This window comes from Amblyraja radiata, chromosome 7, assembly GCF_010909765.2.
Source record: "Amblyraja radiata isolate CabotCenter1 chromosome 7, sAmbRad1.1.pri, whole genome shotgun sequence".
In the NCBI taxonomy this organism is placed as follows: Eukaryota; Metazoa; Chordata; class Chondrichthyes; order Rajiformes; family Rajidae; genus Amblyraja; species Amblyraja radiata.
The window spans coordinates 22,538,444-22,556,993 of record NC_045962.1 but is presented as its reverse complement, the minus strand read 5'-3'; the positions used below and the strand labels follow the sequence as shown (position 1 = coordinate 22,556,993).

At 41.9% G+C, this 18,550-nt stretch overlaps 1 protein-coding gene across 2 annotated transcripts in view; it reads left to right on the top strand.

Annotated features, from left to right (window-relative positions):
* ube2e3 (ubiquitin conjugating enzyme E2 E3) overlaps window positions 1-12,623 on the top strand; it is a 94,887-nt gene extending 82,264 nt beyond the window's left edge. For both annotated transcript variants that reach the window (XM_033023835.1, XM_033023834.1), the window contains exon 6: window positions 11,977-12,623. In XM_033023835.1, coding sequence (XP_032879726.1) covers window positions 11,977-12,074 — 98 coding nt within the window. In that variant the 3' untranslated portion in view covers window positions 12,075-12,623. The remainder of the gene's footprint in view (window positions 1-11,976) is intronic.
* Window positions 12,624-18,550: the final 5,927 nt, after the last annotated feature.

Here is an 18,550-nt window from a genome sequence, read left to right as displayed (position 1 = left end):
TAGTTCTCAGACAGCTGAGAACATGATACTCTTTACAATGAACATACTCTATGTTGCATGGATTCTGTAAAAAGACAAATTCACTTGCAACCTTTGTGGTGTGCATCAAACATGATTACTCGGAAAAATTCAAAGAATTTCTTATGAATTTGTTGGTTTGTTCGTGTCTTATGAATTTGTTTCTTAAGAGGTAACTAAAAATGTTGACGAGGGCGAGGCCATGGACGTTGTCTATTTGGACTTCAGCAAGGTCTTTGATAAAGGTTCTACAGGTGCACAACCTTTTATCCGAAAGCCTTGGGACCAGACACTTTTCGTAATTCGGAATTTTTCGGCTTTCGGAATGTAAGATTTTTAGCGTAGATTTTAACGGCTGGCTCAGTGGTAGAGTGCTCGGCTCATATCCGCAAGGTCGCGAGTTTGCGCCTCGATCCCGGCAGTTACTCGATCGCGAGTTTGAGTCTTCAATGTAGTTTTTTCTTGCAGAATAGGAGAGAATAGGGAGGGTTAGGCTGGGATCATTCTCTGCGAGATGATCTTAGTGCGGGAGACAAGTGTAGGAGAGGTGTACTGACTGTGTGGGCAGAACTTTGGAAGTGATTGCCCACCATTCTCAAAAGCCGCTGTGTCTCCCTGTCCCTGGGATAGCAGGGGGCGATCAAACAGCACAATACCCCCCTCCCCCTCCAACTCCAGAGGAATCTGCTCCCCGATGGGCCGCTATGGCGACAAGTGGCAGTTCGCCCACAGCCCGAGCTGCGCCACCCCAAGAACAAGACGTACCTTGCACACCATCAGCTTCTGTCCCTACGGGAAGCGTGTTCCTCTGGAGTTGGAACGGGGCTGGGCTGCTGCTGGCTGTGGATCTCTGGGATCTCCGTGCTTGCAGTGGGCCTGGGGGTCGGTGTCCCGTTGGTCCTGACGTCTCCGGTGACTGGCACTGACCTGTTGGCATCGCCAACGTGAAGACAGTGCAAAGCCCCCGCGCCGGTGCAATGGGCGGGGAACTGGAGAGGGGAGGGAAGGGGTCACACACATGGCCGGGAAGCAGAGGGGTGTAGGTGGGGTGAAACTGAAGGGAGCGACAATCTGCTGCTGCCTGCCCCGCTGAGTTAAAAAGTTCCCACGCAAGACTCACGATACACTGCATCGTGAGTCTACCGTGGGAACTTTTTAACTCAGCGGGCAGGCAGCAGCAGATTGTCAATTATTAACCCTCCCGTGCAATATACCCTCACCTTCTCTTTTATGAATGGGGATTTAGTTCCCCTTTCTTCGAGGACCGACCGGAGGTTCCGCTGTCACCTCTGCGGGCCGCCCTCGGTGAACGTCTTCAAGGACCTTTCTTCAAGGACCGAAAAAATGTTCGCTATTCGGAGCTTTTCGTTATTTGGAATTTCGGATAAAAGGTTGTGCACCTGTATATGGTAGTCTACTCTGGAAGGTTAGATCACGTGGGATCCAGGAAGAGCTAGCAAACTGGATACAGAATTGTAGGAAGGAACTGCAGATGCTGGTTTAAACTGAAGATAGACACAAAAAGCTGGAGTAACTCAATGGGTCAGACAGCATCTCTGTAGGAAAGGAATAGGTGATGTTTCAGGTCGAGTTCCTTCTTCAAAGAAACGGCTTCATGGAAGGAAGCAGAGGGTGATGGTGGAAGGGTGTTTCTTGGATGAGTTCTGTGACGAGTGGTGTGCCTCAGGGATCAGTACAGGGCTGATTGAGGTTTATATCAACGATTTGGATGTGAATATACAAGACATGATTGGTAAGTTTACAGATGACACTGAAGTGGGTGGGATCATAGGCGGAGAAGATTGTTATCAAAAATTGCAGCAGGTTCTAGATTAGCTGGGCAAGTAGGGTGAGGAATGCCTAATGGAGTTTAATGCAGATAAGTATGAGGTGTTGCAATTTGGGGAGTCAAACCAGAGCAGGGCCTTCACAGTGAGTGGTAGGACCCTGAGGAGTGTTGTAGTGCAGAGGGATCAATGAGTGCAAGTACATAGTTCCCTGAAAGTGTGTCACATGTAGATGGGATGGTCAAGAAGGCTTTTGGAACATTGGCCTTCGTCATCAGGGTACTGAGTATTGAGATTGGGATGTAATGTTATAGTTGTTCAAAACATTGGTGAGGACATACTTAAAGTACTGTGTTCAGTTTTGGTCACCTTGCTCTTGGAAGGATGTAATTAAGCTAGAAAGAGTGCAGAAATTTGAGGATGTTGTCAGGATTTGAGGATCGAAGCTGCAGGAAAAGGTTGGGCAGATGGGAGGCTGAAGAGTGATCATATAGAGATGCTTAAAATCATGAGGGGAATAGGTGAATGCATAGAATCGTTTACCCATGATGGGGAAACCTAGAACCAGAGAATATAGGTTTAAGGTGAAAGAGGGACAATATTTAATAGGAACCTGGAGGGCAACATATCAGTTGGAGAAAGGTGGGTATATGGAATGAGCTGCCAGAGGAGGTAGTTGAAGCAGGTACTTCAATAGCTTTTAAAAGACACTTGGTCAGGTACATGGATAATAAGGGTTTATAGGGATGTGGGCAAATTAGATTAGCTTAGATGGGGCATCTTGGTCAGAATGGACAAGCTGGGCTGAAAGGCCTATTTCTGTGTTGGATGACTCAATGGGCGATGAGTAATCATTGCGTGCTACCTTTAAGGTGTAGAAGATTGCCATTGCAGCAAAATATTCTAAAGTCACAAGGAAGTAAAATTAGTTAACAAGAAAACAATGCAAATCTGATTACTATGTCACCATATAATGTTACATAGAGCACAATTAGGTCATTTTGATGGTCATGCAGAAAAGGTGACAATAAATCAGTAAATTAATAACTGGAGCATTGATCAACTTTTTCAGGAAGAATATTTGAAGTATGTTTGAGAGAATCTATGTTGACCAGTGGAATGTTTCATTCTTAATGTACAATTGTAAATTAGAATCACATTTTGCATGACAAAATGAGAAAAAGCCATTGGTAACTTAACGGAAGATTTCTAGGGACACCCTTCTAATCAGGATTTTTGACATGATATTTGAAGTCAAATTTTTGATCTTCTAGCAATTTCTTGTCAGGCTGCAATTGTTCAGGTCTTTTTTCAGTCGGTGTGGTTTCACCGGCCATTTTAATTTTCTCCCTTTTTTCCTACTTTTTAGTTTGACTTTTAACTGATTTTTCAAGTTAGCTTCGTTTGCAACCGTTACCTAGAAGCTATGAATAATCCTTGACTTGTTCAGCATGATTTAGATTCAGTACTTAGGCAATGGCTTTTCTACTTTCAAAGTGCTTGGCCTCTTCCTCATTAGTAATGAGCTCAAGGTAATGTTGGCTAACCATGATTCCAGCCTTTGCATGAGAGAGTTGCTTTGGATATTATTAAGGAACCACTTACATTGATACTTGTGGAACAAAACTCTATTAGACTATGCAACAACCTTTGATATTAAGGCCCTTTGAAACCAACCATACGGCATGAACGGTCTGTTTCCATACCATTGTAACTATACGGGAAGACAAATGTTCATTGGCCTCATCAGCACCACACATAGCAATATGGTAGTGGTATAACTACTGTATGAAATTATTTTGTGCATTTTGGAATGTACACAAAATTGATTTGCATGTGTCAATAAAAGTGGAACGTGTTTGTATCCTGGCTGTGCCTTCCACCAAACTAACTTTGATTTGTATTGGTATTCCCTCTTTGCCTCCTTTGTTCTGAATCCTCGAGCTTCCCTCCATATGGCATTTGGGAGTTACTTGACAGGAAAGGTTGTTTGCCCTCATCTTCCCAAGGACAATTTTAACTTGGCAATAATGTTGGCCTTGCCAGTTATGCCCTAACTGAAAAAGGATTAATTAATAAAAAAAACCTCCTCTCGAATAGTGGGCAATTCGGTTTCTGGTTCAACTTATTTCTTCCTTAAAAATCCTCCCCATGTTGTTATATGCCATTGGCCAGACTTTTCTCCCCTCCCTATAGGATAGAATGCATGCTGTTTGCATCTTTGTTTTTTTTTTTACCAATTTCCATTTGTGTTTCACCCTTTATGCTCATTTATTTACACTGTTCTATGATACTTTTCCAACTTGATCTGTGTCATATCAACATTAGGAGGGAAGGGATAAAAACAGGTCGGCAACATTTCTCATTGAGACTGTGCTGCCATTCACTATGATTAGGACTGATAACTGTAGTGTATTTTGGTACTTGGAACTGACTTAAAAGAACTCTCAGATACAGGAGTAAACTAACAAACATCTTTATTGCAGGACGCCACCTTGAGTCTCCCCCAGCGCATGCGTCCCCTCGCACAAGACATACCATATGCTAATTATATTACATACATCACACTGCTCCCCCTTTAACTTGGAGGCAGGTAACACCATTTACATTATATACATTACATTGCTCCCCTTTTAGCTTGGAGGCGAATAACACCATTTCTAGTACATTAAATATAATTGATTAACACACAGTTGCAAAATTATATTATTGCAGTCATCTTACATTACATCCTCAGAACTGTAAACTGTATCTAAACCAGTGGTTCCCAACCTTTTTTTGGCCATGCCCCACCTAATCACCTCTAAAATCCTAATGCCCCCCCCCCCCCCATATTTTAGCACGAGCAGACAAAGAAATAATTCTCAGAAAATTGAATTTACTCAAAATAACATCTGAAACATAAACTACATGTGTTTACCTGATGCCCCCCTTAAAAATCAAATTGCCCCCCTGTGGGGCGTATGCCCCACGTTGGGAACCACTGATCTAAACTTAGCACTTATAATGGTTCATTCCACTCATCTTCCTTAAACCAAATACATTACCCCTTGGTTTATGTGTTATCCTTCTGTGTAAATTGCACACTCTTTCTAATCACTCTAGCTCTACCTGTATCTCTGCCTCGTCCCTTTTTAAATATCCTAATCTAATTTGCAGATTTCTTCCTGTTCTTGATATTCTGCTAAAATTACCATTTCCTCTGTTTCTGTTCCTTATTTGTAGGTGGGATCTGACACATGACTGCAGGTTTTTGTTTTTCAGTCGCTCTCTGTCGCTCAATTTCCTGGCGCTACGTATTTATCTGCTCTTGTTGTATAATGACATTCTGCAATGCATAAACATTTGTCCATTGCTCAGTGAAGGAAGCTCCATGCTGGACTATACTGAAGTGTCCTAATCGCAATCGGTCCTGCATACTTTTGTCTCGACCGACAAGCCTCTCTTCTTTAGACTTTTCTGTTAACAGCTTTTTGCTCATCGTCACACATTTATTTAACCGTTCTTTGCAACGTTTAAGCCTTTTCTGCTGTTCGTCTATTTGTCTTCTTAAATCACCTTTCTGGTTATTCATCAAGCAGTAGGATCTATATTGTCCTTGCAATACAGCAGTGGCTTTGATTTGCGCTCTGTATATTTCTCTTACTACATAAGCACGGTAGTGATACTACACTACAACTGCTGTATAAATCGGTTTGAGGAAGTCTTTCCTATATCGTTTAAGCCTTTTGTATCGTTTCAACCTTTTCTGTTGTGCATCTATTTATCCCCTTAGGTCTTTCCTATACCAACTCATATGGAGTACTGACTGCACTTTTACAGTAGCTCTCTTCTGCTTAACCCACTGCCTAACCACCATATTCTTGTAGGCAGTTTGAATGGTAATAGTTGCATCCCTCATTGACTGATATTGCACAAACTGGGAATGCCCTATTTTGCGTGCTTTGTACCATCTCTGGATCGAAATGACTGCTTGTCGCATAGCTCTGTACCATGCCCTTAATTGGTAACCACGGTATGCAGCTTGCAGAGTGACTACAGCCGCCTTTTGCATCAAGAAATGCTTTCTTGTAATGCACATTCTTATGAATGACTTAATACAGCGTGCAGCCTTGGTTTTCGCTACCAATACTCTGGCTTTGATCCCGCGGTATAAGGCCTGAATACAAACCACTGCTTCTCTCAAACTCTTATACTGTCTCACTTGGACATCTCTTATCTGGCATGCTCGGTATCGTTGCTGTACCACAATGGCAGACCAGCGTAGTTTCTTAAAATACTGATGCTGTTTATACATCTGATAATAGGTCTGTATGACCTTGACAGATTTATGCATGCCCCGCAGTTGCCTTCGAGCAAGCATTCCACGGTAGGCTGCCTGAAGCAGTACAACGCTTCTGCGTACCTTCATGTAAGTTTTGCGATCACTTTCCATTTGAAGGTGTGCCCTATAATGGGTTTGTACTATTATAGCTGCCAATCTCATTGCCTTGTATTGACGGTATACTCTGTGCATTCTAACTGCTGCTTGTATTACCGTTGCTGCCTTCTGTTTGTTCCGGATCTCTCTCCGTACCTTCATACCCCTGAATGCAGCTTGAATAGCTAGGGTTGCCCTTTGGATGGCAATTTCTCTTTGCCTTTGACTTCTGCCACTTTGCATTTGCCCTTTGTCCCTTAGCACTTGACCTGTGTCATTTTGCGCTTGACCTGTGTCCCTTAGCACTTGACCTGTGTCATTTTGCACTTGACCTGTGTCATTTTGCACTTGACCTGTGTCATTTTGCACTTGACCTGTGTCATTTTGCACTTGACCTGTGTCATTTTGCACTTGACCTGTGTCATTTTGCGCTTGACCTGTGTCATTTTGCACTTGACCTGTGTCATTTTGCACGTTACCTGTGTCATTTTGCACTTGACCTGTGTCATTTTGCACGTGACCTGTGTCATTTTGCGCTTGACCTGTGTCATTTTGCACTTGACCTGTGTCATTTTGCACTTGACCTGTGTCATTTTGCGCTTGACCTGTGTCATTTTGCACTTGACCTGTGTCATTTTGCACGTGACCTGTGTCATTTTGCACTTGACCTGTGTCATTTTGCACTTGACCTGTGTCATTTTGCACTTGACCTGTGTCCCTTTGCACTTGACCTGTGTCCCTTTGCACTTGACCTGTGTCCCTTTGCACTTGACCTGTGTCCCTTTGCACTTGACCTGTGTCCCTTTGCACTTGACCTGTGTCCCTTTGCACTTGACCTGTGTCCCTTTGCACTTGACCTGTGTCCCTTTGCACTTGACCTGTGTCCCTTTGAAATTGACTTTTGTCCCTTTGCACTTGACCTTTGTCCTTTTGCACTTGACCTTTGTCCTTTGCACTTGACCTTGGTCCTTTGAGGGACTCTCTGCCCTCTTTAGTTCAGACTCCTTGCCTCTGGATGCCCTTGGAGGTTTTGGCGAGAAATGAGCCATTAATGCCTCCTTTCACTCCTCATACATTTTATCTGTGGGCTTTGCTGGCAGAAGTAACATACGTAAGGTTTGATAACCCTCTCTTCCTAAGCCTAATATGAACCATGCTCTCTTCTTCTCCTCTGCAGTGATATCATTGGAAATGAAACAAGCCTCCAAGACTTTGGTCCATTTCTCAAAATTACACCCAAATTCTAACTGGGGCACGTTTCCTACAATTTGAAAAACCATGCTACCTGTTGCTATTCAGTTGCACTATCTTCAGTTCTCTCACTGTGTATTCTGCGCTAGACTTAATCCTTCTACACACTAAGAAGTGATCCAGCCCACTGACTATTACTAATTCTTATAATAATAGATATACTATTAACCAACATTTCATGTTAATAGACATTTAGAACATTTTAACCATATTCCTGCTATGCACACAGATTTACTATTAATAACAGTGACCAATGCATTACATCCAAACAGTCCCGCTTTTACCGTGAAGGAATAGTGAACAATGCATTACATTCAACAGTCCCGCTTTTACTTTGTAGGATTTCACTGGTCCAGCTTGTCGGCCTATGGACTCCGGTGCCTTCTCGACCTCTCGAGCTGTCCCCACCGGTACTTTTGCTGCTGGCCTCGCCAGACCTCCACTTTTGCTGGCTCCTCCGGGCTTCACCGTTACTTTTGCTGCCGCTGGCTTGCTGCCAAGTCGACTACCGCTGCCCCGCCGACTTGCATGCCCGCTGGCTCCACAGCCCTCCCGGCTGCTACTGGACCCGCTGCTCGGCTCGTCGCTGGCTCCGTGGACACCCTGCGGAAGGTGTGTCGCTGCTAGTTACTGCTGCTAGTCCCCGATGTCCCAAGCATCAGGACTGTGCCCCGCCGTCGGGGGCTGGCTAAGCGCTGTGTCCCGCTTCTCTCGTGCGGACCCCCTGCTTCTTCCTCGGCCGGCTTTCTCTCGCGACCGGGCTTTCTCCACTTTCTGCTCACGACCGGGCTGAAGTGCTTGAGTGCTGTGTCCTGCTTCTCTCGTGCGGACCCACTCTTTGCTTGGGGCCGGACTTCCTCTCACGTCTGGGCTTTCCCCCTCGGCCGGTCCGCTTCTCTTGCGCGGCCGGACCCTCTTTTCTGCTCACAGTCGGGCTGACTCTGCTCCCGACCGGGCTTTCTCTGCTCACGGCCATCTCTTGCGACCGGGCTTTCTCGCACGACTGGTCCGCTTCTCTCGCGGCCATTTTTTTTTAGTTTTTTTTTTACTCTGCTGGCCCGCTTCTCACGCAGCCGGCTTTCTCCCTCGACCGGGCTGACTCTTCTCCCAGCCGGGCTGACTCCATTTCATCGGTGGCTTCACTGGACCTGTCCGTGACCTACCCGGTACTCGACGTCGTTGGCGGCTCCTGGGCCTGGCTGTGGGCTACACAGCCCTGGAAAACGTCCGAATTCGGTGGCGGCTACTGGGTCTCTTCTGCCCCTTTGCCTTGGCTACACAGCCCTGGAAAATGTTCCAGGTAAGTTGACACCGTCGCTGTCCTGCTGGTTAGGCTTCCAGCTTTCGGCTGCTTTCTTCAGTGACACTTACTTACTGCCCCACTTGTTTTACTTGCTTCCTGTTCCGACCTTTCTTTTCTTTGGCGCCAATTCAAAACCATTTGGCGCCAAATCTTTTGGCTTGGTGCCGTACCATTTTGTTTCCAAACACAGTCTCTTTTTAACTTTTCTGACAGTCCTTCTTCTTTCTTTTTCTGTTCTTTTATCCTCTTCGTGCTGTTGTTGTGTGTTTTGGTGTAACAATTCACCTAAAACTTATACAAAGACTATTCAGCTTGAGGAATTTGACAAAAAGAAAACAACTCGGTCTAAAATGAGTAACAATCCGAAGGACGACATCTTGCCACGTAGACACAACATAGAGATAGCCTGACAAAATCCGCCGACTTGTACAGCTGATGTTTTAAATGCAGTCCCCGGCATAGAGGGATCTACAGGCCTCTCTTGTCCAGCTCGCAAACAACTGCGACACAACTCCGTATCTACAGTTTAAACTGTTAAACAATCCTGTGTGTTGCAAAACAGTCCTGCGGGTGAGTTCACAAACTCTATCCCATCCTCGTCGCCAATTGTAGTGTATTTGGGTACTTGGAACTGACTTAAAAGAACTCTCAGATACAGGAGTAAACTAACAATCTTCTTTATTGCAGGACGCCACTTTGAGTCTCCCCCAGCGCATGCGTCCCCTCGCACAAGACATAACATATGCTAATTATATTACATACATCACACTAACTGTGTCCTAGATTCCTGGTGATGATGCATTAGGAAATATAGTTCAAATATCCCAAGATAGACACAAAAAGCTGAAGTAACAGGCAGCATCTCTGGAGAGAAGAAATGGGTGACGTTTCGGGTCGAGACCCTTCTTCAGACTCAAAAATCTCTTATCTTCTAGATGGCTTGTTAATTGTTCCTGTTTTCCAATTTCATCAAGTCCAGTGTTCTGACAATGCATTCACATACGTCTTCAGTGTTCTAATTATAAGAAATAAGAGCAGGTATAAATTATCTGGCCCTTTCTGGCAGTTCTGTCATTCGTTAAGATTGTGGCTGATTTTCTACCTCAGCCTAATCATCCTACACTGTTCCCACAAGCTTTATTCTCTTAATGTTCAGAAATCTATCCATTTATTTTTAAATTAATTCAATAATTGAGCCTCCATAGCTCTCTGGAATAGAGAATTCTAAAGATTCATGATACTTAAAGTAAAGAAATTTCTCATCTCATTTCTAAACTGTTTACCCCTTATTCTGTGATCCTTGTTTCTAGATTATTTAGATAGGGAAACATAATCTCACCATTCAGTCTGTCAAAGTCTGAAAGCATTTTGTAAATTTCAATTAGATCTTTTATTCTTAGCTCTAGAAAATATAGCCCATCCATATTTGGCAAATCTATCATCACTGGAAACATTACAGTGAACGTTTGCTGCAGTTCCTCCAAAATAAACACCTGATCATGTGTGAAGGGGAGCAAAGCTGTGCACAGGATTATAGGTGCATCAAGATCCCATACACTGCAGTAAAAATTTGAGTTCTATATTCACATGCTCAATGTAAAGTCTTTTACATTCATTGTCATTTTACATTAGTAAATGTAATGGCATACTGGAAGGGTGAGTTGTTCCACAACCAGACGGCCATTGATTACTTTAACTGTGCTATTGTCTTTTACTGCAGTACCGTAGAAATAAAGACCAGAGCTCTTTAAATTAACCATTGAGGATGAGAAAAGGGTAAATAAAACTTTAGGAACTAAATTGACACAGTCCATGTCTGGTCATCATAAATTTGAGGCAGTGAAAAGGGAGCCATTTTATGGAAAATTAAGTTTTATGATTGCTTATCTTATGCAAGTACAAGCGATTTCTGATGTGCAGAGGAGTTATATTGAATCTCATGAGGAGAATAAGGAAGCAGATGTTTTTCTCCTATTAATCCATTATATCGGCGAGGCAAGGTGATCCACTGCCTAATATAACAGCTGAGGCTAACATTAGATTATAGGGTGCAGGGTTTGGTGGGAACTGGACAAGGCTTGTAGATTAGTTAAGGGCCTGTCCCACTTTCACGACCTCTGCCGAGTTTGCCCTTGACTCGTACTCGCAGCATATTCGTCACGAGGTCGTAGGAGGTCGTGGTGCTAGTCGTAGGTACTCGTGGCATCAAGTAGGTCGGGGCGTTTTTCTAGCATGATGAAAAATGTCCACCGGTAAAAAAGGTCGTGAATTAGGTCGTGAAAGTGGGACAGGCCCTTTAAGGGTTTAGTAGATGAGGATATCAGGGAAAGGGATGGAATTCGAGGTTTGGCGTTCTTGAGATAAAGGTGGTGTAGAAGAACTTGGTAATGAGTTAACGCACAGTGACCTAATGGAAGTGGAGCTTTTGGCTGAGGGATTACTTTAAGCAGCTGGCCAAGGCGACTGCGGCTTTCCACACTGCAGCCCGTCAGAGGAAATTCCTCTCCGATTATGAGCATGGCGGCACTGCACACTGCAACATCTGTTCACATGTATTCTGGCAGGAGAGTGCATGGCATAGGAGGGACTTGTTAGAGACTGCCGACCAAATGATGTCATATTCAAATTTAATTCATGCAAAGTATTGACCGATTAAAAATAAAAATTGGCAACGTTTGTATTTTCTTTTGCATTTAGTTATTTTCCACCGATTCTGTAAATTAATTTTATTCCTTGTCACAAATTTTTGATTTATGGATTTCAGAAGGCTGAATATCTATTGGCAAACTGCCATAATGTGGGGTTTGCCTAAACACAAAAAGGTTTTATGATTTTACATTAGTATATCCTCCATATAAAGTTGACAGGTGCTGTATACAATGGAAACAGTGAAGACCAGCAAAAACGGCCTTTAGAAATAACACCATACAAGAATGTGCTTTTATACATTATTAATTTAGAACATTTGACTTTGGGACTTCTATTGATTCTAATAACATTAAATTCTTATTGTTTTGCTTTAAAAAAATAATGCAGATAATAATATAATACAAAATTGATTGAATTCCATTTTATGCATGTGTTTGGAGAGAAGAAAGTGGTAAATACAATAAAGGGGATGAGGGGGGTGGTGAAGTGCTCTGAGCATTCTCAATGTTTAAATCTTTGACTTATTCAATCATTTTTTTCTTTGACAGCGGATCCTCTAGTTGGGAGCATAGCAACCCAATATTTGACCAACAGAGCAGAACATGACAGGATAGCCAGACAGTGGACCAAGAGATATGCTACATAAATTACATCGCGTCCTGTGCTGTGAAAAGGAGCAGGAGGCATTATTTACAATGTGCAACAATTCTTTATAGCCTTTACAATACAGACTTCTGTGTATATGTTATACTGATTCTAATCTCTGCTTTTATCTTTTGAAGAATGGGACAAGACCCTATAAAAGGTAAATGCTATTGAAGTAGATCTTTGTAGCAGTAGATTAGTTATGTTTAAATGCCTACTTGCAAGTCTGCTTCTTTGGGATATGAAAATGTATTTTGTGATGTAATAAGGAAACTGTTCCTCAAGTCAACCAAATATTATGGTGCATTTTAGCCTAATCCATTATCTGTATGAAATCTATTATAGCTGTAGATTATTAGAATTTTGGCATTCGTATTAGACTCAGTTCCATTTCTGATCATGTGGTACATGCTGTTGTGAATCCGTTTTACCTTTTGTCAATTTGTAATGAAGAGATTTCATTTAAAACTTTGTAGCTCTAAATAATGAGCATCTGATGTATCATCTCAAAACACAATAAACTTGTTTCCGAGGTTATTTATTTATTTTATATTTGGTGTATTATTTGGTGGGCATTGTAATATATCTTAAAGTAGATGCTTGATGTAATTGCTATTGATTGATATTTCCGTATAGGTGGATTACTTATGTGGATGCTGTAGAAATGAATGCTTTGAAAATAACCATGTATTGGAGAAGGGGAGAGCAAAGCATATATTGGTGGATATGGATATTAAGTAACAACACTCCACATTGTATGAAGTTGACAATGCAAATTGTGGTGCAGTTGTATAAGTGTGTAATTATCTTTGGCACTTTCTTACTGAAGAAGAGCAGAATTTGGTAAACATTGATTTACAATGACAGTATAATTTGCTTAATATCTCCCAATCTATTGCTGTTGTGAGTTGGTGTTTTAATATTAAGAAGTAGATGTTTCTACCTACGATACTGATCAACCTGAGCTGAGCAAGCAGACACATTTTGTGCTTGATTCCTCTGGTTTATGACAACCTTGCAACTGGTTTGATTTCAATGGTGTTATTTTTCTGTATTTTAATACTTGAATAGAACATGTTTTTGATTAGTTTTATTCAGGTTTTTGGAATGTTTAAGATACCTTTCAAGTGTTTAAAAGTCAGCTGCTGGTTCTCAGAACAGTACAACAGTAGTGTCAAAAATGCCTTGCACCTCCCATTTATATTAAAGGATATGAATGTATAAAGACGAGATGGGAATGGAGAATGTCACAAATAATTTCAGTTAATGTAATTACCTGTATATAAATTATTTTTTAAGGGACTTAAATGTGCTTGTTTTATAGCAGTGGTTTAGAAGAGAACTGCTGGAGTGGTGTATTTTGTGAGTCAGCGTGCTCTGTACTTCAATGGACATATTAATATTGGTTTATTATTATCACGTGTACTGAGCTACAATGTCAAGTTTTGTGTATTAACCCGTCCAAAGGTATATATTACATAAGTGCAATCAAACCACATGCAGGTACAACAGGTAGTATAGTATGAAATATAACCAAGTGGAATATAGTATTACAGCTATGGAGAAATTACATGCCACAATGAGACACGTTGGGAGATCGGGACTAATCCCTTAGCATGAGAGGTCCTTTGAAGAAAAGCCTAATATATGCAGGGAAGAGGTTGTTCCTGAATCTAGTGGTTCAGGCTTTTGTTTATCAGACAAGAGAGGGGAGAAGAGAAGAGAGAATGTCTGGGGTGTAATTGGTCCTTAATTATGTTGGCTGATGTCCTTAGGCAGTGTGACGTATAGATAGAATCAGTGGGGAAGGGGGAGGCTGGTTTGCATTTGGCATGTGGGAATGAGCTAGAGATCGGATGCTGCGATACCTGAATTCTTGCTTCACCCTTGCACTCAGGACCAGCACCAAGGGTGGTTACTGAGCAACTGGATACATTTCATGATTTGGACCTCCAATTTATAACAGCCTTGCAAGTATTTTGGTAGAAATAGTCAATTTTTCTGTATTTCACTTTATAAATTATATGATGTTTTTAGTTAATAACTTTTTAGAATTCATTTAAAAACTATTTGCACTGCTTTTAAACTTCTCTGATCATAGACGTTTTGAAACAGTTTAAAGATTCTCTGAGTGCCGCACTATCTGAAGGTCACCAGGACTGACCATGCCATCACCCCGGGACCTACCACCTGAGATAGCACTTTGGATCCATTCCTTTACATGGGATGGCCACGACAGCCAAACCTCAATGTTGGGAGCTGTGCAGGTGTGGGTATTGTCTAGATGAGGAGCACTCAAGAGGCAACCTGAATCAAACGATCAAGCTGAATGATCATCTTCAAGTATTTTGGGCACTAACTTTAGTCATGTTCATCCAACTAGGGTTTGGTGTTGTTTGACAATTTAGCATCAAATCATTAATACAAAAATGATGGACCAATGAATTTGCTATGTAAAACAGCCAAGTTGGAGATAAGATCAGATTTAGATCACATAAGAATGTATGTGACATTGCTCCAATAGATATTTATATTTATTAAACCTGAAGCTATGTTTTATGTATGCTGGCATAGCGGCTGCTTCACTTTTATCTCAAGTGCTATTTTTTTCCATTTGATTAAAGCAAAATTTACCATCCTATGCTGATTAATAACACCTTAAAATTACTTCAATGGAAACAAAAAACAAATAATTGTTGGCAGATATTTTAAATGAACTTTATAGTTAACTATGTATAGAATCTTTTAATATTGTGAAAAGGACTGTGTTGGAAGGAAAACCAATGGTTGCAATAATAAAGTTGAAATCAAATAAAGGAACCCTGTGTAAGTCAGTAGGAGAGAGATTGAAGTGATGGAGTGACCACGAAGAAAGACTGACCAACGTAGCTGGTGTTGGTACAGTTTGGGAGAATGTGGTAAAATGTTGTTAGTTCTAGTTAATCTGGAAGAATACAAATATGAAATGAAAAGATGCTGGAAATGAAAGTTATAATGCATTGCAATATCTGAATATCTAAAATAAGAGAGTACACTGGAAATACCCAGCAGGCCGGGCAGCATTTGTGAGGAGAGAATAGCAGAGATAAGCTAATGGACCTTAGTTCTGGAGTGGAGCTGGCAGCTGCATATCCTTGTGCCTGTCCAATGTCTCTTAAATGCCACTAAAGTATTTGCTTCAATCATCAACCCTAGCAGCACATTCAATGCACTCATCACCTCTAAAAAGAAACTTGCCCTACACATCTATAAAGTTTGGCCCTCTCGTCCAAAAGCCATGCCGTTTAACATTTGATTTTTCCATCTTGGGAAAAGATTCTGTCAAGTCATTTATACACATCTCAAGCTGTTACCCGATCTATGCTTCTCATAACTTTATACACTATATATCAGGTTTCTCTGCAACCTCTGACATTCCAGAGAAAACAATACAAGTCAATACAAATCTGTCCAACTCCCTCTGTAACAAATGCTTTCTCAGCCAGGCATCGTTCTAATAAACATCCTCTGCATCCTTTCCAAAGCCTCCACAACTTTCCTGCAATGGAGTAACCAGAACTGTACACTCCATATCCGGCTTAACCAAAATCCTATGTGCCGTTTCCCTGCCAAATGTAATTTAGGTTGTAGTCCACACTGACCACAGATCACCCGTTCACCCTAGCTCTTAGTTTAGAGATACAGCACGGAAACAGGCCCTTCAGCCCACCAGGTCCGCGCCGACCATCGATCCCAGCACACATTAACACTATCCTACACCCATTAGGGACAATTTTTATGTTTACCAAGTCAATTAACCTACAAACCTGTACGTCTTTCGAGTGTGGGAGGAAACCAAAGATCTCGGAGAAAACCCATGCAGGTCACGGGGAGAACGTACAAACTCCATACAGGCAGCACCCGTAGTCGGGATCGAACCCGGGTCTACGGCGCTGAATTCGCTGTTAGGCAGCAACTCTACCGCTGTGCCACTGTGACCGCCCTACCAGCTGCATCACTGTGCCACCCTCTGTAGTTGATCTATATCCCATTGTATACTTTGAAAGCCTTCCTCACAATCCAGGACCCCAGCAACCTTGGTGTAATCTGCAAATTTACTAATATATCCATTGATATACATTTATGTCCAAGTCATATATATACATCACAAACAGCAGCAGAACTTCTAGACCCCCAGAGACCTGGGAAGGAAGTGGAGTGGGGATGGTTGTGGGAGGAGTCATTGAAAATATTCAAGATAGATTTGCAGATATTACAAATGAAACTGAGTTGAGCGTATGGGAACAAAGGAAAATTGTATTCATGCCAAGATGGAATCGGCCACAATCCTATTAATGGCAATGCGGGGTTGAGGGATTAATCGGCTATCTCTCCATGGTTCTTGTACTTTTTACTTTTCACAGGTAATAGATGAAGTTTGCAATGTTTATTGTATCTTTTTGCATGTGTACAGTATAACTAATGAGATTTTTTCATGCTGCAGATATGTTTTGAATCACCACCATACTGCCTGTCTAGAACTGTGCAACGTCCTGTTCATTTGTAGATCTACAAATGTTTCCCTTTGATGTATTATCCAATTCTCTTTTTGAAGTGTTATTTTGTAAATGCTCGTGGAGTGAATGATAAATGTTCCCCATTTCTATTTCTCATGGGATACTACTAGCTCTTTTGCTGATTAGAATATGTGCCCTCTGTTACTGACCCTTGTGGGAATGAAAATCATCTCTGACACATCAAATACCCTTCCCAAATCACTCCTCATGCTATGGATACAAAGAACATCCCCATCTTCTCCAGTTTCTCACCACAATTGAAATTGTTAATTCCTTGTACAAATGAAGCTCTTCTGTTCATTCTCTATAGCCATTACATCCTCTAAAGTTAGACACAAAAAGCAGGGTCGAGGCCCTTGAGACTGGTTAGGGGTAAGGGAAATGAGGGATATAGACTATGATGTGGAGAGATAAAGAACAATGAATAAAAGATATGCAAAAAAAGTAACGATGATAAAGAAAACAGGCCATTGTTAGCTGTTTGTAGGGTGAAAACCAGAAGCTAGTACGACTCAGGTGGGGGAGGGATGCAGAGTGAGGGAATGTTGGGGCTACCTCCTGACTCCTCAGTATAAATTCATCTTGCATTTTTGTTAATATTGCTCAAGTTCGCTGAAATTAATCAGAATGTTACAGAATATTTGGGTCCACATTAAAAAAAAAAAAAAGTGCTTTAATCTTGATCTCTTCAAAAATGATCCATTGCTTAGAAGGGTAAACCAAATTAAAGTTGAAATAGTTAATACATTGGCCATTGGTGAAACCAGTTTAGGAATGAGTCAATATTCCTGTTATAAAAGTCTAATCACATATATTCCTATTGGCTCACTTCTATAGATCTCTGCTCTTGTAATGGAATATTGAATCCTACTTGACAAATGTCCATTGTATGATCAAAATAATTATTGATGACCATTGAAACAAACCAAATGATGCATGCAGACAAGGAAATGCAGATACTTGTTTACAATATAAGACACAAAGTGCTTGAGTAACTCACCGGGTTAGGCAGCATCTCTAGAGAATATAGATCGGCGATGTTTCGGGTCAGACTTGTTGCAGTAGGGGGTGGGGATGGGATGAAGAAAACGAAGCGAGATGAGGGTGTGAAGAAACCAGGCAAGGTGATGGGTGGATACAGGTGAGGGAGATTTTGATTAGCAGATGGACAAAGGCCAGAGATGGGAAGAAGACAAAAAGCTGTGAGATAAGGAGAAAATGAGGAAGGGATGAGGGGGTAAAGGAGGTGTGATGGTGGGAGAAATGGGGATGCATTCAGGTGGGGAAAAGGGGAGGGGATATTGGTACGTTATCAAAAAATTGGATAATTCAGTGTTCATTGGGTTATAAGCTAACTAAGTGAATATGAAGTGCTGTTCCTCTAGTTTGCACGTGGCCTCACTCTGGCTATAGAGGAAATCCAGGAAAGTGAGTGATGGGATGGGGATTTAAAATGATTAACAACTGGGAGATCCAGCAAGCCTTGACGGACTTAGTGCGAAACATTTGATGAAACGGTTGCCTAGTCTGTCTATGCTTGGTCTTGCTGGTATGAAGGAGGTCACATCGGGAGCACCAAATGCAGTAGATGAGGTTAGAGGAGATGGATAGCTGTTGCTGTCACCTTCAACGTGATTCCACCACCAGTCATATGTTTCCATCTGCACCCTTTTCTGCAAAGGCTGCTCCCTTTGCAGTTTCTTGGTTCACTTATATCTTCCCACCCTAACCAGCCCCTCCCCGGGTACTTTGCCCTGTTGAGATGTAATACCTGTCCCTGTATCTCCTCCCTCACATCCATCTAGGAACCATAGCAGCCCTTGCAGGTGAGGCAGAGGTTTGCATGCACTCATAAACTCATCTACTGCATTTGGTGCTCCTGATGTGACCTTTACATCTGCGAGAACAGACATAGACTCGG